At 46.6% G+C, this 21,017-nt stretch overlaps 1 protein-coding gene across 11 annotated transcripts in view; it reads right to left on the reverse strand.

Annotated features, from left to right (window-relative positions):
• Nucleotides 1-21,017, reverse strand: part of PRUNE2 (prune homolog 2 with BCH domain) — a 289,573-nt gene that overhangs the window by 172,167 nt on the left and 96,389 nt on the right. For all 11 annotated transcript variants that reach the window (XR_012220026.1, XR_012220025.1, XM_073543795.1 and 8 more), the window contains one exon: nt 7,775-7,836. Coding sequence is in view for 9 of the 11 variants with exons in the window: in XM_073543795.1 (XP_073399896.1) it covers nt 7,775-7,836 (62 nt within the window). In the remaining 2 variants the exon portion in view is untranslated. The remainder of the gene's footprint in view (nt 1-7,774; nt 7,837-21,017) is intronic.

Genomic DNA, 21,017 nt, shown 5'->3' on the forward strand with positions numbered 1-21,017 from the left:
AGGAAGAACATAAATATACTCCAGCTTGGAAAACCACTGGTCCCAGACTCACCCCTTGCACGGGATGGGCTTAACTAAGCAGCTGCCAGGTCTGCGGCATCTGCCAGGTGCCATGCCAGGTGTCATTCCCAGGGTTCTTGGGAGTATTGCTGCTATAGTCCTGCAGTCCTGTATAAGTTCAGGCTAAGTCTAGCCAAGCTCCTGTAACTTCGTTACACACTCACCATGTGCCAAACACCAACCTCCATTACATAGCCCATAACCCCTCCCACAAGTGAGGTAGACATCACATGGGCTGACCACGTGACCATGACATCATCGCAGGTCCAGTCTTTAGGGAAAAACCCGGCCAAACATTAATCTGCTGGGAGAAATGTATCTCCCATCCAGTAAAACACCCTTTACTGTACCACAATATATATATTATTATTATTATTATATATACCTCTCGGCCCCTAGTATCTACTTATATTGCATATATTTATATATGTTCATTACATATTATCTAATCACCTATAGAGGATGAATGGTCAGTCAGAGTAGTGGTAGGGCTACATAGTGTCACGCTCGCGCCTCGGCTGATTGGCGCGAGCTGGGGGGTTGTGGCCCCAGTGTGCCACAAACCAGACTACCCTGGAAGGGGCGTGACTACGACAGCTACCTCGGTCTTCGCTGGAGCCTCTGATGGTGAGGTCAGGCTTGTGCGGCAGGTAGCTGCCGGGTGCCACTCCAGGGGGGTGTCTGGCTGTGGCTGCTGATCTCACTCGGGGACAAGTCACTTGGACAGATGCTACAGATAGGCAGGTAGGAAGGCATGGCAGGCACGGCTGGTACCCAGGCAGGCACAGCTGAGACACAGGGCAAGCAGGCACAGTTGAGACACAGGGCAAGCAGGCACGGCTGAGACACAGGGCAAGCAGGCACGGCTGAGACACAGGACAAGCTGGCACGGCTTGATACACTGGCAGGCAGGCACGGCTTGGAGACACAGGGCAGGCAGGCACAGCTTGAGACACAGGGCAGGCAGGCACGGCTTGAGACGCAGGGCAGGCAGGCACAGCTTGAGACACAGGGCAGGCACGGCTTGAGACACAGGACAGGCAGGCATGGCTTGAGGCACAGGGCAGGCAGGTGTGGTGTACAAAGGAACAGGCAGGGACCTGTCCACACAGCAGGAGCAGGTACTGGCCGAAACAAATGGAATGTGGAGGAACAGGTAAGGTCCTGTTCACACAGGAGGTACAGGTACGGGTACTGATAGGAGGGAGTAGAACATGATGGGACAGGTTAGGACCTGTTCACACAGGAGGAGCAGGTATGGATACAGGCAGGAGTGCGGAGTAGGCGGAGCCGCAGAAGTGCAGGCTAGGCGGAGCAGCAGGAGTGTGGAATAGGCGGAGCAGCAGGAGTGCGGAATAGGCCGAATCGCAGGAGTGCAGAGTATGTGGAGCTGCAGGAGTGTGGAGTAGGCGGAGCCGCAGGAGTGCGGAGTAGGCGGACTCGCAGGACTGCGTAGCAGGCGGAGCCGCAAGGGTGCAGAGCAGGCAGAGCCGCAGGAGTGCGGAGTGGGCAGAGCCGCAGGAGTGCGGTGCAGGCGGAGCCGCAAGGGTGCAGAGCAGGCGGAGCCGCAAGGGTGCAGAGCAGGCAGAGCTGCACGGGTGCAGAGAAGGCAGAGCTGTAAGGGTGCAGAGCAGGCAGAGCTGCAAGGGTGCAGAGCACAGACAGGGAGGACACATGGAAAGAAGCCAAAGACAAGGAGGCAGGGGTAAGACAGAGTTCAGACAAGGTACAGGGACAAAGACTCAAGGACCAGGATATATTGCCTCCAGGAAGGTGGTCTGAGGTACTAGGCAAAACAAGGTCAGGAGCTTTAGTACAGAGACCAGGATATTCAGCCTCCTGGAAGGCATACAGACAGGCACAAGACAAAGCTAGGAGTGTAGCCTCCAGAGAAGAAGAAGCACAGAACAGGGCCTGGCTTACTCAGCAGCAAAACACTAACTGAGTTTAGATATTGCACAGGCAGTGTTCCAGTGGGTGGGGCAGCTCTAAATAGTAGAGGGCTCTAGGTAATTGGTGAGGGACACATTAGCCAGGTGCACCCTGACTCCATAAGAAGCAGAGAGTTCAGGCGCCGCCCCCCTATACACACAGTCAGGAAACATGAACACAGCAGACAGGAGATAAGAGGGATAGAGCTTGGAGCTGGCAGTATACAGATATCATGGCATGGCCTGGAGCAGTGAGCAAGTTGGTGAGTGGGGAATGGGAGGCCATGCAGCGATGCCAGCAGGGTTGTTACACATAGGGACACTTGATGATTAGTGGGGGAGCCATACAGTTTCAAGTTAGGGTGTCAACCTCTGCTTGTCATGATCCAGGTGGGATCTGACAGAGTAAATGCACAAAGTAACCTTTTTTTTTTCCTTTCGCTGTGTGCCAAAGGTGGTTTTGCCCCCGGTAGCCATTAGGGTCATTGAACTCTGGTTACCTTAGTTTGTGCACGTGATTATGTAACAGGTGTGATAGCTAGTGTTGAGCATTCCGATGCTGCAAATATCGGGTATCGGCCAATATTCGCTGTATCGGATTTCCAATACAGAGTACAGATATATTTACAATATCGAATACCGGAATCGGAAGTTCCCATAATGCAATGAGCCAGTTGTGTTAGCCATGTTAACTAATGGCATGGCTGTGATTGGCTGCTGAAATGATGTCATCATGATACGCGGTCTGTGCGGGCCTGCCGGGGGTCTGTACTGTCCCATCATTGGCTAATGTGTCAATCACTGTCATTGTAGCAGGCATAGCCTGATGGGACTTGTAGTCCCATCGGACGATGCCTGCACACACACAACCCCCGGCAGGCCCGCACAGACCCCCGGCAGCCCACACAGACCCCCGGCAGGCTCGCACAGACCCCCGGCAGCCTCGCACAGACCCCCGGCAGCCTCGCACAGACCCCCGGCAGGCCCGTACAGACCCCCGACAGCCCGCACAGACCCCCGGCAGGCCCGTACAGACCCCTGGCAGGCCCGCACAGACCCCCGGCAGCCTGCACAGACCCCCGGCAGGCCCGCACAGACCCCCGGCAGGCCCGCACAGACCCCCGAGAGGCCCACGCACCGTCCACACTCTTCCCCCCTCCCGAACTGGACGTGCAAGGAAAGAAAGGGTTTATTTTTATTCCGATATTTGTGCCCCATTGACATGCATGGGTTTCTGGTATCGGAATCAGCGATACCCGATATTTTTGGGGTATCGGTCCGATCCAAACCGATCCGATATTTCCCGATATCGGAAGGTATCACTTAACACTAGTGATAGCTCTATAAAAGAGTATCAGGTGTGTTAATCACTGTTGGTGATATTGTGAGTTCCTCATTTGCAAGCAAGCCTGGGTGAAGGATGGAGCTGAAAGAGAGTCACGGGCAGCTCAGTGAGAGTCCTGGGGTGTGAGCTATGGTGTCTGCAAGGAGGGCTGGCATGGATTGGTGGAGTCGCAGTTATGGTGCCAGTGAAGAATGCCTTCAAAACTTGGTGGAGTGCCAGCTGGGGTGTAGAGCTGCACTCAGTTTGCTGGATTCTGTCGCTGGAAAGCTGGACTCAAAATGCTGGACTCTTTGGCAGAAAAGCTGGACTCATGTGCTGGACTCTGTCTCTGGACAGCTGCACGCAGGTGTAGGACTCTGGTTGCTCCAAGGCTGCATTATGGTGTTGGACCCGGTCGGAGGAAAAGATGCACGCAGGTGGTGGGCTCTGTTGCTAGGAGCGTAAGCAACAGAGCAAAGCTAAGTGGTGTTTCCCCTGTTTTGTCTCTTTTCCTTATGTGTGTTTAGTGCAGTGGTGGGATTGGTTTCCGCACCGACCAATTCCCTAGTGAGGGTTTAAGTGCAGGGCGAGCTAGGGTTAAAAGGTATCATGAGCGGTGCCCGGTGCAGAACCAGCCTAGGGAACGTTAGGAGTGTAGAGACACTGACTCAGGGGAGTGCAGGAGGTCTCCAACCCCCCGTTCCTTATCGCAGGGCCCACCGTTGTTATTGTTACCCAGGTTTTCCCTTATTGTTTAAATTCACCTTACTGGAGGCGGGGTTTCCAGATTTACGCGTTACGTGTATTACCTAAATTCGCCTGTTGGAGGCGTTGTATCCAGCTGCATGTGTTATTAGTTAAATTCGCCCCACTGGAGGCGGTGTATCCAGGGTCACGCGTGTCATCTAAATCCGCCCTGCTGGAGGCGCTGTGTCCAGCCACGCGTGACCATGACACTGCTGTCAGGAAGGGAATTTTGTGAAAGCCTGGAGCCCCCGGCTTATCCATTGCTGCAATGCGGTGGCTTGCTGGAAAATGGCGGATGGGGATGCGCATGCTCAGATTGAGATCTCGGCATTGAGATCTTGGGAGACGAGATCTTGGGACCCGATATCTCGTTGCCGAGATCTTTATCTGAGCATGTACTGCCCCCCCGGTGGCCATTTTTCCAGAGCCCCCCAGTACATCCATTAATGCAATGCGGTGGCCTTTGGGAAAATGGCCATCGGGGCGGTGCATGCTCAGATTGCAAACTCGGCATCGAGATCTCACCCTGAGATCTCGGGAGACGAGATCTTGGCACCTGAGATCTAAATTTGAGCATGCGGCACCCCGGCGGCCATTTTCCCAGAGGCCACCACATCGCAGTAATAGATATGCGGAGCATCACAGAGCACAGCAGTCATTTTCACCCGCAGCAGAGCACATCGGAACACCCCATCATCCCAGCCTGCGGCCTGCATCAACGCGTCACTCTTGCCTCCTTCAGCAGTGACCCTGGGACCCTGCTTCACCACAGCCACCATCCCCGGTAAGCAATAAGGTGCATGGATTATTTGAGGCACCATCATTTTATTAAAACAAAGTTTTTTTCCTATTTTTCTCCTCAAAATTTGGGGTGCATCTTATAATCCGATGCGTCTTATAATCTGCAAAGTACAGTATATATGATATTAATATTGAGCAAAATTAATTTCAACCAATTGGTTTGGCCTCCACAATAGTCACGGTCTCTCATGTGATCCCTTGGGAAAAGTAATCTCCCACCACTGCTCTATATTGTATAGCTATGTTATGTATAGCGTCGTACATAAGGGAAAAATCTACAGCTATTTATGTCATATTCTGTGTATGGATGTGCCCCAGACAGGGCTGATTTTAGGCAAAGTGGGGCCCTGGGCAAAAGTTTAAAATGGGGCCCCAAATTCTGACATATTGCACAACACACAGAAACATTTCAGTTGAAGTTACATGCGCTGAGTTCAGGCCGCAAAACGAGTGTGATCGACAATATTAAAATCGTTTGACGCTTTTTTCCCCGGCCTCTTTACACCGGCTGAGGAAGAGTAATGGGAACAGAACAATCACTATTAGATCAATCTGTTCCCATACAGTATCATGTTATCAGCAGCACATCAGCAGTTTTCACAGGGCGATGTGCTGCTGAGAATAATGATTTTTGTTCCGGCATAAACAAGCCAATCTCGATGAATAGGCAGCATTTTGTTTGTTTAGTATAATGCACCCCACAGTCTTCCATGTAGTATAATGTGCACGACAGTCCTCCATATTGTATAATGCACTCCCCATAGTCCTCCATATGATATAATGTGCCCCATAGTCCACCATATAATATAATGTGGGGCACATTAGTCCTCCATATAGTATAATACACTCTGCATAGTCCTCCATATAGTATAATACACTCCCCATAGTCCTCCATATAGTATAATACACTCCTCATAGTCCTCCGTATATTAAAATACACTCCTCAGTCCACCATATAGTATAATACACTCCTCATAGTCCTCCATGTAGTATAATACACCCCCTATAGTCCTCTATGTAGTACAATTCACTTCCCATAGTAAAATGCACACCATAGTTTTTCATATAGTATAATGTATTCCCCATAGTCCTCAATACAGTATAATGCAGGTCCCATGTAGTAACATAGTAACATAGTTAGTAAGGCTAAAAAAAGACATTTGTCCATCCAGTTTCGCCTATATTCCGTCAGAATAAATCACAAGATCTACGTCCTTCTAAAGAATCTAATCACTTTAAGATACAATGTATACATAGTATAATGCACTGCCCATAGTCCTATAGAGTATAATGAAGCCCCCATATAGTATAATGCAGCCATCCCATAGAGTATAATGCAGCAACCCCACAGAATATAATACAGCCACCCGATAGAATATAATGTAGACCCCCTCATAGAGCATAATGCAGTCTCCCCATATAGCATAATGCAGACACCCCATAGAATATAATGTGGCCCCCTCATAGAGTATAATGCAGCCCCCTATAGAATAAAATGCAGCCCCCTCGTAGAGTATAATGCAGACCCCCATAGAATATAATGTACCCCCCTCACAGAATATAATGCAGCCACCCCCCATGGAATATAATGTAGCCCCCTCACAGGTATAATGCAGCTCCCCATAGACTATAGTGCAGCCCCTCTCATACAGTATAATGCAGCCACCCATAGAATATAATGTAGCCCCCTCATAGAGCATAATGCAGTACCCCCATAGAATTTAATGTAGTCCCCCATAGACTATAGTATAATGCAGCCCACCTATAGAATATAATGAAGCCCCCTCATAAAGTATAATGCAGCCCCCATAGACTATAATGTAGCCCCCTCGTATACTATAATATAGCCTCCTCAGAGTATGATGCAGCCCCCCTCATAGAATATAATACAGCCCATCCCTCCATAAAATATAATGTAGCCCCCACCCTCCCCCCATAGAATATAATCCAGCCCCACAGTCCAGTACTCCCTCTCTGACAGATTAAAAAAAAAACCACACACAATCCTCATTTCTCCTCATTCTCCGCACTGCTCCCGGCTCTGCTCTGGTCTCAGCAGCTGCACTGCACAGCGGGTGTGTGATGAAGTGACATCATTGCACACCCACAGTGTCAGAGGCAGAGAGGGAACGATGGGAGAGGGAGCGTCATCTGAAGCTCTCTCCTCCATCATTGCTTTCAACTGTATCGGCGTCTATAATGCCGATACAGTTGAATGCGGGAGGGGAGATGGGGGAGCTGACGCTGGCGCTGGACGGGCAGCCCTGAGTCACGGGCTCCATAGCGGCCAATTGGTGTGCCGCAATTAGTGGGACACCACTGGCTGGGGGCCCCTGAGGAAGCGGGGGCTCTAGGCAGCTGCCTAGTCTGCCTGCCGCTAACGCCGGCCCTGGCCCCAAATCACCTGTGTGTTAGTCGCATGACCTTTCACATGATCTATCAAAGGGGAACATGTGACCTGTCACATGATACATCGGGTACCTGGGGGGCCCTCGCCTTTTAAACTGCCTGGGGCCCCGGCTACTCTTAATTCGCCCATGTCTGTAGCATATCCTGTGGATATGCCAAAATGTGTAAAAAGATGCAGTCAACAGGAATATATGAATTCAACGACAATATATAACATTTGCTAAGTGTATCCGGATTTTATGGCGAATATCTGAAAAAAATAATAAAGCCTATGAGATTGCTGTTCAGCTTTGTGAAATCAACACAGCTGCTGGAAAAACGAGGCGCTGAGTCTATTCTCTGCAATGTAATTCATCTGAAATCTCTATACAAGTGCAATAAGACTTGAAAAATCTATAAATAACTTTGGTCACCAATTTCAAGCATTTATATGTGACTTCACAGGCGACTTGTTAAATAATTTAACAACACAATTAAGGCTGATGCTTTATGATTTTCCTACCTGGTCTGATTTCTGCTGAATCAAATGGGATGTCCATTCCCTCATCATCCAATACTATTAATCTGAAAAAAAAAAGAATTGCTTAAGTTGATCTGTCTTAGCCTTTATAAAAGATTAATGTAAATAATTCCAGTAAATCAATCACAAAATTGATGTTAATGATGCGCAAATGATGAAAAATGGAAACAAAATAAACAAAACATCTCAATTAATTGAGTACTGAGTATGGGTATCACGCACAGAAATACACACACTTGCACACTTTGGCTTGCTTTCAATGAGGCTATTAATGGTTGTCTGAGGAATGTTCTGCTACATTGAATGTATTTGGGCATGCAAATCATCAAGATCTGCTGCTGGCAGCTCCTTGCTAGATAGGAGACAAGTTCAAAGACTCTGCATGCCATGGTAGCCCGGCTGAGGCCATGCAGACTGCTTACAGTAGCACGAGCAACATTCGGACTTGTGATGTTGTAAGAAGAAGGGCCGGACCAGGGGTACCTGCTTTGCCCTGGGTCCGGAACTGTTGGGGTTGTCTCCTCTGTTGTCCAGGGGAAAGCTTAGAGAACCAGACCAACCTTGCACTTAGCAATAGGGGGCGTGGCTAAGTCTCTGAGGTGACAGTGTGTGCGGGAACAGAGAGACTTGACGGGAAGAGACAGGACGCACCAGACAGGGGTGATAGCTCCTTCCCTCGAGAACTGGCACGACGCAGGCCCGCATCAGAGCATCCCCACTGCTGCCAGCAGAACATGTGAGAAAAGATGTGCAGTGCACTGGTGCGGTGGCATCCATCATTCCAGCCACACTGGTACATGGACTAGGGGCTCAGCAGAAGGTACCAGAGACAAACCGCTGCCGCCAGAAGCCGGATCACCGTTATTTCAAGGACCTACGTGGACAAGCATTGTGTCAGCCATTGTTGGCGCCATCACAGCTTCTCAACACCCACGGCCTGAGGATCAGCAGATAGGATAAGTTAACGTCACAAGAACTGTCTCTACTGTCTTCACTGTTCTTTATCCTTACCCACAAATTTACCATTGAACTGTTTTATTCCCTGTTTAACCCTTTACCTCCCTGCATGGAGTATCCCACTGTTGATTAAAACCCAGTTAACCCTTGCTCTGTCTCCTGCCTGTCACTGTATCCCACAACCAGCTCACAATGTCATGTTGAAAAACAGCTTCAGTGACACCTACACATTCCCCTGTGTTAAGTCATGTTCATGACCCTCCCCAGCTCTTCTCCAGACCACTCTTTGGCTATCATTACATCCAAAACAAAAGAGGGACTCATCACTGAAGAGGATAGACCTCCATTCCAGCCTTCATTACGATCTTGCGCTGCACTTTGATAGGCTTTGAAAACGGTAGTGTGAAGTCAATGGAACATTTGTAGTATGAAGTCTGGTGCATAGCTTAACATTGCGCAAATACCTTCTGATGGCTTGTGTCCATTTTCACTTACAGTAATACAGGATAAATCATAACAGGTCATTCTTCAAATCTGACAAGACCACATGGGCATTGTCAAAAAGTGAACATCACAAGGGAGCATCACACTGGTCCTACTCCCGGGATTATGGATTGTGTGGCATATTAACCAGTAACCGGACCCCTTTAGTCTTCATTCCATGTGCACTAACAGCTCCACATTACAGAGATTTAGTGGTGGAAGCAGTGATACGGCCATTTTTCCAAAGTGTCCCAGGAGCTGTTTTTCAACATCAGACCTCAGGCCCCATGTTGCTCAAACTACCATGAGCTACCTGTGTGGCCTAAACGTGTTACCATGGCCTACAGTGTCTCCAGACTTGTCTCCTATCAGGCACATCTGGATGTTTTTGGTCGTCAATTGTAAAGTGAGCTGTAAGAAACAGATCTTGATAATATGTGTGCAGATATACATTCAGCGGGGCACAACATTCCTCAGAAAACCCTTAATAAACTCACTAATAATGTGCCAAGGCGTATAAGTGCATGTAATTCTGAGTGTGGCACTCATACTCAAAACTGACTGGATTGTGGTGTTTTGAAAATTTTATTTCCATTTTTCCATCATTTGTATATCAGAAACATGTCTATCAAACTGTGATTTCCATAATGCTACAACTTTTCTTTCTTGGTGTTACAATTTCAATGCCGTGATATGTAAAAGCATATGTAAAAAAAACCACAATTTAGCAGTATTGCTACTTAGAAATTTTCTGAGAATTAAAACATATCTCCAATTAAATAATAAAATGTGCACTGGTTGTTGTTCTTATTTATTTAGTCAGTGAAGTATTTTTCCTGCTAGAGCATTAGTTACATTTACAGTCATAATTTGCCAGTTATTTTTTATCCTATGGTTATCGTAGAGCTACTGTAAGTTATGTGGTCACCTCAGAAATGTCCCTGTTCTACCCTATTTCTTTCCCCTCTCAGATCCCAATCAGTTTTATGTAACTGCCTTAAATCAAGACACCATGCTAACTGTGCCACCTTAGACTAGTAAACAATGTATTGTTAAAGAGGTTTCCACTACTTATTGATTGACTATCCTTACGATAGTTCATGAATGTCTGATCAGTTGGAGTCCGACACCCGGCACTCCTGCCGATCAGATGTTGTTGGTGTCAGCGATGGCTGCCGGCATGAACTGCCCGATTGTGGACCTGCGCCGTCTTCTGATAGTGTCTGCGGCAGGGTACTACACATCTGACATCTGCCTTTTATTAAAATCAATAGGGGGCTGGTGTGCAATGACCAGAGGGAGCCACTAGCAAAAGAAGCTTCTCCGCAATCGAGTGGTTCCGACCGGAGACCACCTCTGCCAACACTGTCTGGTGTCGGATCCTGAACGATCAGACATTGATGACCACTTCGTGAGAACAGATCATCAATGATAAAATAGTGGACAAACGCTTTAAGGTAAAAAATGCCCACTCAACTGGCATATACACTGATTGTACCAGCTAATGATGCAAATCCCTCAACATCAGTGTTGGACACATCTTATTGAAAGACAGCTATGAAATAATACAGTATTATCATTAATGATAACAATTATAATTGGGTACATAATAACAATCATGAAAGGTACACCAATCAGATTCACTCACCATTGATATTATCCATTAGATTTACAGGAAATATGCTACATTTTGTTGGTTCCTACCATTTATATTTCAATCCGTTCAGCATTAGGCTCCAGAAGTAACAGGAGGATGCTTGCGCTAACCTGATAGTTAATAATTAATGTAACTAAGAGTTAATCTTTCCAGAAACTGTGATCAAACTGATCCAAGCTGACATTAATGAAAAACTAATCAAAATCTAGTAGACTGCACTGTTAATTAGGGCAGACCTTCGAAGAATGGAATATAGGCCCCTCATGGTCAAAAAATGTTACAGTTCTTGGTTCTTTAGAAAGACACAGTTCTTAGCTCTTTCTTGCAGCTCCTGACAGCTATGGACCGGAAATACTGGGTTTAAAAAAATCATTACATCCATAATGAAGCTGCCATTACAGGTTAGTAATTAGAAAGGCAGCATTATCTGGATAGAAAACTAGTTGACGTTGACCGCTTACAATATTTTGGTGACCTCTCTAGTTTGAGCACCGCTATGCAAAATAATTAATTTTCACGTTTTCCAAAATAACTTTTTCTCAAAACAATTTAATGTTGTTTATACACTCACTGGCCACTTTATTAGGTACACCATGCTAGTAACGGGTTGGACCCCCTTTTGCCTTCAGAACTGCCTCAATTCTTCGTGGCAGAGATTCAACAAGGTGCTGGAAGCATTCCTCAGAGATTTTGGACCATATTGACATGATGGCATCACACAGTTGGCGCAGATTTGTCGGCTGCACATCCCTGATGCGAATCTCCCGTTCCACCACATCCCAAAGATGCTCTATTGGATTGAGATCTGGTGACTGAGGAGGCCATTTGAGTACAGTGAACTCATTGTCATGTTCAAGAAACCAATCTGAGATGATTCGAGCTTTATGACATGGCGCATTATCCTGCTGAAAGTAGCCATCAGATGTTGGGTACATTGTGGTCATAAAGGGATGGACATGGTCAGCAACAATACTCAGGTAGGCTGTGGCGTTGCAACGATGCTCAATTGGTACCAAGGGGCCCAAAGAGTGCCAAGAAAAAATTCCCCACACCATGACACCACCACCACCAGCCTGAACCGTTGATACAAGGCAGGATGGATCCATGCTTTCATGTTGTTTACGCCAAATTCTGACCCTACCATCCGAATGTCGCAGCAGAAATCGAGACTCATCAGACCAGGCAAAGTTTTTCCAATCTTCTACTGTCCAATTTCGATGAGCTTGTGCAAATTGTAGCCTCAGTTTCCTGTTCTTAGCTGAGAGGAGTGGTACCCAGTGTGGTCTTCTGCTGCTGTAGCCCATCTGCCTCAAAGTTCGACGCACTGTGCGTTCAGAGATGCTCTTCTGCCTACCTTGGTTGTAACGGGTGGCAATTTGAGTCACTGTTGCCTTTCTATCAGCTCGAACCAGTCTGCCCATTCTCCTCTGACCTCTGGCATCAACAAGGCATTTTCGGCCACAGAACTGCCGCTCACTGGATTTTTTTTCTTTTTCGGACCATTCTCTGTAAACCCTAGAGATGGTTGTGCGTGAAAAGCCCAGTAGATCAGCAGTTTCTGAAATACTCAGACCAGCCCTTCTGGCACCAACAATCATGCCACGTTCAAAGGCACTCAAATCACCTTTCTTCCCCATACTGATGCTCGGTTTGAACTGCAGGAGATTGTCTTGACCATGTCTACATGCCTAAATGCACTGAGTTGCCGCCATGTGATTGGCTGATTAGAAATTAAGTCTTAACACACAGTTGGACAGGTGTACCTAATAAAGTGGCCAGTGAGTGTAGATCTGGAAGAAAATAACTACAGGGCAGAAACATGATCTCTAAGGCCTGCTTCACACTTACGTTTTTCTTGTCAGTTGTAATCCGCCAAAAAGGCGGAGAACGGATCCGTAGGCGTCGAAATACCAACGGGAGCCACCGGACCATTGGTGTGCCAGGATCCGCCGATCTGGGAAAGTTAAAGGAGCCGCGCTTAAAAAAAATACCACCGATGTAGCACATGAGAGCCGGGATATCGTGGGACAAGGAGAGCCGGGATATCGCGGGACGAGGAGAGCCGGGATATCGTGGGACGAGGAGAGCCGGGATATCGCGGGACGAGGAGAGAGAGAGAATTCTCCAGTGGCCAGATTGGATTTAGGGTTAAATATGTAGCAAGAGGCAAAAGTATGGATCCGGCTCCCAAAAAAATGTTGCATTGTCTGTCCGGTGATGTCAGCGGACGCCAAAATTTTGGCGGATCCGCTGAAATACGGATGCAACGGATGACCGTCAGTCAAAATCCCCCGCTAATGCAAGTTAATAGGGAAAAAAACAGATCAAGAAAAATGGCAGATCCGTTTTTTTTTGCAAAACGGTGGATTTTGACTGATGGTGACAAACGGATGTGTGAAACAGGCCTAAGACTAAATGACATAGAAGGGATTTTAAAGAGTGCAAATAATTGTATGAAACTAGCTTAACAACCACCTTTTATTCTCCCATAAATAGAACTTCAGGAACATAATTAATTACTTCCTAGCAAATGAATAGACACAAGACTTGGTGCCAACACTGTATAGATGAGAAAGGTCATCTGTAAAATTGGACTCACATTTGTACCATAATTCCTTTCCATTACTGAGCAACATTACATTTATGACTGGTTTCATTCAATTATATACCATTCAGGGCAGGGCCTGACTGGGACCAAAAAGCAGCCGTGGCACACAAACCCCAGCAGCCCACTTTACTTTGTCATGCCCTTCACCACTCTCTTAAAGGAGTTATTTGAACAGCCACATGTAAATGGTGTGGCAGTGCATATTATTGACTACAGCTGCATTTACATGGTGATCGCCAAAGCTATGCTTCTCAGGATCATGGAGGCGCCAGCAGTCAGATCCAAAAGAAATGGAAAGGCATCCCCTATCCGTAAGAAAGGGAATAACTTCCAAATATGGGATAACCCATTTAAACAGGTTTTTCCAGATTTATTTTTCTTTGCCCATAGGAATGTAGAAAATAATAACCAAGAATGACATTCCACTGACATTCCAATGATATTAGGTCCAGTTCCGCCACTCAAACAACAGGACAGGATAAGTGGTACTGTGCAGTGTGTACTGTATATACAGAATAATACAGATACTGAGAATTACACCCAGTATAAAGGACAGGAGAAGTTGCACTGTGCAGTGTATATACACACATGTGGTCAAAATTGTTGGTACCCCTCGTCTAATGACAGAAAAACCCACAATGATCACAGAAGTAACTTGAATCTGACAAAAGTAATAATAAACCAAAAATCTATGAAAGTGAACAAATAAATTCAAGTCAGACATTGCTTTTCAACCATGCTTCCACAGAATTTGAAAAAAAATAAATAAAACTCATGAAATAGCCCTGGACAGAAATGATGGCACCCTTAACTTAATATTTAGTTGCACAACCTTTTGAGGCAATCACTGCAATCAAACGATTCCTGTAACTGTCAATGAGACTTCTGCACCTCTCGACAGGTATTTTGGCCCACTCCTCAAGAGCAAACTGCTCCAGTTGTCTCGTTTGAAGGTTGCATTTTCCAGATGGCATGTTTCAGCTACTTCCAAAGATGCGCTATAAGATTTAGGTCAGAGCTCATAGAAGGCCACTTCAGAATAGTCAAATGTTTTCCTCTTAGCCATTCTTGGGTGTTTTAGCTGTGTGTTTTGGGTCATTATCCTGTTGCAAGACCCATGACCTGTGACTGGGACCAAGTTACAGCTAGGGAATTACACCTAGTATATAGGACAGAAGAAGTGGTACTGTACAGTGCATATTGTATATACTTAATAATACAGATACTGAAAATTACATCTGCTATACAGGACAGGAGAAGTGATATTGTGCAGTGTATACTGTATATACAGAATAATACAGATACTGAGAATTACATCCAGCATATAGGACAGGAGAAATGGTACTGTGCAGTGCATACTGTATATACATAACAATACAGAAACTGAGAATTATACCCAGCATACAGGACAGGAGAAGTGGTACTGCGCAGTGTATACTGTATATACAGAACAAAACAAATACTGAGAATTACACCCAGCATATAGGACAGGAGAAGTGGTACTGTGCAGTGTATACTGTATATACAGAAAATAGTACAGATACTGAGAATTATACCCAGCATACAGGACAGGAGAAGTGGTACTGTGCAGTGTATATATAGGGAGATGGACCGGGGCGAGTGGTACCTCTCTTGTGTCAGGGCCGGAACTATTGGGGCTGTCACCACTGTTGCCAGGGGGAGAGCTTTCTGACCCGGACAGACTTTTGCACTCGACTAGAGGGGGCGGAGCGGACTTCAAAGGAACGGTGCGCGCCAGTGCAGGGCTCTTGGCGGGAACAAAGCATGCGCAGCAGGAGAAGGTTGATTCACTCTCCGCAGAGAAATGCCAGAGTACAATACTGTGTTGCAGCTTTCCAGCTAATGTGCAGACAGACTGTGAGCAACTTGTGACTGTGTGCCCGCTCCCATCTGATACAGAGAAGAGGTCCCGTGCCGTACCGCTGACTGTTGCTGGCATGCGACTTAGTTCTGATAGGATGGAACACGCAGTGCCAGGTAGAATAGTCCCGTCCCCCACCTCTGAAACTGGTCATTTCACAGCGGCGCCACCGATCACGCTGCAACTTGTGCATTGATCCGAGACCGCGAGGCTGCACCTAGGAGAGCCAGGATACGCAGCTGCCATCAGGAGACAGTGCCTCACTTTCCTACAGGACCAGGCCAGAGACTTTACATGTCACTTGCGGCGCCACCGTGACGCGTAAGCTCTGTCCCCTTTTGTACGCATGGTGACAGAATTCCTGGCAGAACTGCAATCCATTGGGCAACCAGACACCCTGGTCTCAACCGCCCCCTATATCTGCCGTTCACGTAAGGCTGTATTCACACAACCATGTGTCGCGAGCCCTACAAGTCTATTGCTAGTCTCCTGAGCCAAACTGGACGGTCCATGGTTATTGGCCCATCCTGAGCATGGTTATTGGCCCATCCTGAGCCAAAAAATAGAAGCCCACAGCATCCACAGAATTGGCGCATCACAATAGATTTGCCAATTCTGGCACTTTACCCTGCTCATCCTGATGCCGTGCTGTGGTGGCAATTGGGTTAACATATGGTGTTGATGTCAGCTGTGATTTGTCTAAAATCACATATGCCATCAAGCCCTGAGGCTAGTAATGGAGAGTTAGTCAGACCCCCCCCCGTTACTAACCCTGTAAGTTAAAATCATTAAAACACACACAGAAAAGTCCTTTATTTTAAAATAAAAACCCACCCTCTTTCACCTATTTATTTTCCAAAAAACACTTCCGCAGGTCCACTGTAATCCACATTGCTGTCCCACAACGATCCCCAACTCTGCTGCATCTGGAGGATGTGAGGAGCGGTGACATTAGCAACATTACAGCTCACCATGGCTGCTGGAACACACTGCGAGTAGTGTGAAAACCAGCGGCAGTAGCGAGCGTTGTCAGTAAGGTTATCACGGGTCACAGCTGGAGATTCTGACGGTAACCTCTGCGTGATCCGTAGATGACAGCGTGTGAGCAGCCAGCTGTGAACTGTGGTAACTTAAGGTACTGTCACACTTAGCGATGTACCAGCGATCCCGACCAGCGATATGACGCGGTCAGGATCGCTGGTACATCGCTAAGTGGTCGCTAGTGAGCTGCCACACAGGCAGATCTCACCAGCGACATCGCTGGGGACGGGGGTCGCTACTTACCTGTCACACCAGGCGATCCTGCGTCCTCCCGCCCGGCTCCACGCTCGTCGCTCGTCTCTCCACAGGAAGCGCCGCAGGAAGCTGGCGACGAGTAAGAGTCATGAACGTTCTCGCGCGATCAGCGATAACTAGCGGGGGAGCCGGTCGTAGGTAAGTATCAGACACAGATATCAGCGATATCGCTTAGTGTGACAGTACCTTTACTGATGTCACCGCTCATCACAGCCTCTGAATATAACAGGGTCGGGGATCGATGTGAGGCATTGATGTGGATTACAATGGACCTGTGGAGATGTTTTTTTGAGATTTTGAGAAATAATAGGTGAAAGATGTTGTCTAGGTTTTTATTTTAGAATAAAGGACTTTTCTGTGTGTGTTTAATGATTTTTATTTACAGGGTTAGTAATGGGAGTGTCAGACTGACACATCCCCATTGCTAACCCTTGGACTTGACAAATCACAGCTGTCATCAAACCCATATATAACCCCAATTGCCACCGCACCAAGGCATCGGGATGACTGGGTAAAGCACCAGAATTTGCTAATCTGATGTGATGTGCTAATTTTGGGGCGGCTGTGGGCTTGTATTTTTTGTCTTGGACAGCCAATAACACTGGTCTGTCCCAGCCTGATAATAGATGTGCCCAGCTTTATCTGCGCTGGTTTTAAATAGTAGGGGGTCCCTGTGCCTTTTTTTAATTGAATATGTAAAAAAAAGAAAAAAACAGTATCAATTTATTTCTGTAATTTCTATGCTGCATTTCATGTCATACAGGTCCCATACATATTAGGCTCCCACACCCATTAGGCCCCATACACATTAGTCTCCCATACACATTAGGAGCTCCCATACACATTAGGCTCCCATACACATTAGGTCCCATACACATTAGGCCCCCACGCACATTAGGCCCCATATACATTAGGAGCTCTCATATACATTAGGCTCCCATACACATTAGGCCCCAAACACATTAGGAGCTCCCATGCACATTAGGGCTCCAAACACATTTGGAGCTCCCATACACATTAGGCTCCCATATACATTAGGCCCCATACACATTAGGCCCCATACACATTAGGAGCTCCCATACACATTAGGCCCTATACACATTAGGCCCCATACACATTAGGAGCTCCCATACACATTAGGCTCCAATACACATTAGGCCCCATACACATTAGGGCTCTGCACACATTAGGAGCTCCCATACACATTAGGCTCCCCTACACATTAGGCCCCATACACATTAGGAGCTCCCATACACATTAGGAGCTCCCATACACATTAGGCCCCATATACATTAGGCCCCATACACATTAGGGCTCCCATACACATTAGGGCTCCCATACACATTAGGGCTCCCATACACATTAGGCTCATACACACAGTTTACTCTCTTCTTCCCATACATGCACAGAGGTCCCTGGTACCTGTAGTTCCCCACAGCTCCTCGCATTACATGTCGGGGTTATTCAGTCACTATTGCGAAATGGCACCTCACACACCTGTCCGGCGCAGCAGGGGATTATGAGCGCTTCTGCCCCCTCGTGGTCGGGTGACCGTAGCGCCCGCACACGTCATCCCTCTTCGACACCAGAGCTGTCTGTGCGTGGGTCCTCGAGGGTGTTCTCCTGCTCTGCGGGCAGAGGCTGCCGGTGCTGCCTGTCTGCGTGGGGATGGCCACTCTCCATACAAAGTACAGGGGAATATCCATGTGGCGTCATTGCAGGAGGGGGACCCCGTAATTGTGTGGGGTACCCCAGAAGCAGGAACAGATCGAGTGGCCCACTACAGGCACCGGCTGTTCAGGCATTTGCCAGAAGTGCCCGATGCTCAGTCCGGCCTTGGTGTTCATTATTCACCATAAGAAAGACACTGGGCAAAAATGGCCTGCATGGCAGAGTTCCAAGATGAAATCCACTGCTGAGCAATAAGAACATAAAGGCTCATGTCAATTTTACTAGAAAACATCTTGATAATCTCCAAGACTTTTGGGAGAATACTCTGTGGACTGACAAGACAAAAGTTTAACTTTTTGGAAGGTCCTATTATATCTAGTGTAGAAGTAAGACAGCATTTCAGAAAAGGAACATCATACCAACAGTAAAATATGGTGGTGGTAGTGTGATGGTCTGTGGCTGTGTTGCTGCTTCAGGACCTGCAAGACTTGTGGTAAATGGAATCATGAATTCTGCTATCTACCAAAAAATCCTGAAGGAGTATGTCCACCCATCAAGACCTCAAGCTGAGATATGCAGCAGGACAATGATCCAAAACACACCAACAAGTCCACCACTGAATGGCTTATGAAAAACAAAATAAAGACTTTGGAGTGAGTGGCCTAGTCCAAGTCCTGACCTTAATCTGATTGAGATGCTGTGGCATGACCTTAAAAAGGTGGTTCATGCTCGAAAACCTCCCAATGTGGATGAATTACAACAATTCTGCAAAGATGAGTGGACCAAAATTCCTCCAGAGCATTGTAAAAGACTCATTGCCAGTTATTACAAACGTTTTATTGCAGTTGTTGCTGCTAAGAGAGGCCCAACCAGTTATTAGATTTAGGGGCAATCAGTTTTTTACACAGGGCCCTGTAGGTTTGGATTTTTTTCCCTTAATAATAAAGACCTTCATTTAAAAACTGCATTTTGTGTTTACTTGTATTATCTTTCTCTAATATTTAAATTTGTTTGGTGATCTGAAACATATAAGTGTGACAAACATGCAAAAGAATGGGATATCAGGATGGGGGTAGACCCTTTTTCACACAACTGTAGTGTAGAGATGTGCCAGTGTATATAGTATTCCACACTATGTACTATATACACAACACCATACTATATAAATATCTGTACACTATATAGTATACGTATTGTGAGGCTGTGACTGGAGTCATATGTGAGGGTCGCTATGTGTCCCCCAGAATGCGCTCAGAAGCGTATTAGATCCGCTGGAGTGCCTTGTGGTCACAGCAGTGTGCCTGTGTGACACAAGACAGAATAAAAGTTTGAACCTGGTCAAGTTATTTTTGATCAAGGAGTATGTTCAGGAAAACCCAGTATGGGCTTTTATTTTTTAAACGGACAGCAGGAAGGTAGTGGGGTCCGGTCCATTTCCTCCAGCCCAGATCTTATAAGTGGCCAATGGCCACAGAGTGGAGGGAAGGAAAAAAAAAACCCTGCACGAAGAGTTTGGGTGTGTCAGTTTTGGTCTTGCAAGCAGACAGAGCAGTTGGTCTGCAGAGCACTCCCTGTGTGAGGCAACACAGGGCCGAGCGGAGCCAAAAGGTCTGGCACTCCCTGCATACACGGCAGTGCGGTCGCTTTTGGCAACCAGCCTCGGACTGTCTTTTGTTTTCCCGGCTGCGATCTGGAGGACACAGTGTGCTGTGTACTGTGTGAGTTTTTTGGACAGTAAACACATTTGTTTTGAACTTGCTTAGGTCACTGCCTTATCACTGCACATCGTAGACACTGCTGCTTTACAATATGCAACTCTACATTGTACACTATATTAAGACATTAAGCATTATACTATATACTATATCATGATGCATACAGCACATAGGAGACACACACATATATCACATAGGAGACACTGAGGATGATGTATAGATATCATATAGGAGACACCATGACTGCTGAATATATATCACATTAAGACTGCTATATATACAATATATAGGTGATACTGCGACTGCTGTATATGCATCATATAGCTGATACTGCGACTGGTGTATACTGCATATTTTTTGCATGTGATACTGTAATTCTACACAGCAGTTGCAGTATCACATACATAATGTAGATACAGCAGTGGCAGTATCTTCTGTATAATGTATATAGATTACTGTATATACATTATATAGGTGATGCTGTGCTGTAAATAGTTTATATATGTGATACTGCGACTGTGTATATATTATATAGGTGATACTGCGACTGTTGCATATACATTACATAGGTGATACTGTGACTGATGTCTATAATTGCAGTATCACTTACGTAACATACATAGTAGTCACAGTTAGAGTTGAGCGAAATGGGTCGAAATAATTCAAAAGTCGCCAACTTTTGGCAAAGTCGGGTTTCATGAAACGAAACCCGACCCTAGGATGAGGTCGGCCACGAGGTCGGCGACTTACGCGCCAAAGTCGCGTTTCAAAAGTTTGTTTTGCGCTCTTTTTCAGCCAATCAGGATCCACGGACACTGTGGGCAACGTGATGACATAGGCACGGGTCACCACCATCTTTCAGAAGGGCATGCAAGTGATTGGCTTGCTTTGGTGGGCGTCACAGGGGGTATAAAAGGGCGTGCACGCCGAACGCCATCTTACTTCTGCCGATCTTA

Source organism: Dendrobates tinctorius, unplaced genomic scaffold, assembly GCF_039654945.1.
Source record: "Dendrobates tinctorius isolate UK_male_01 unplaced genomic scaffold, ASM3965494v1 ptg000134l, whole genome shotgun sequence".
In the NCBI taxonomy this organism is placed as follows: domain Eukaryota; kingdom Metazoa; phylum Chordata; class Amphibia; order Anura; family Dendrobatidae; genus Dendrobates; species Dendrobates tinctorius.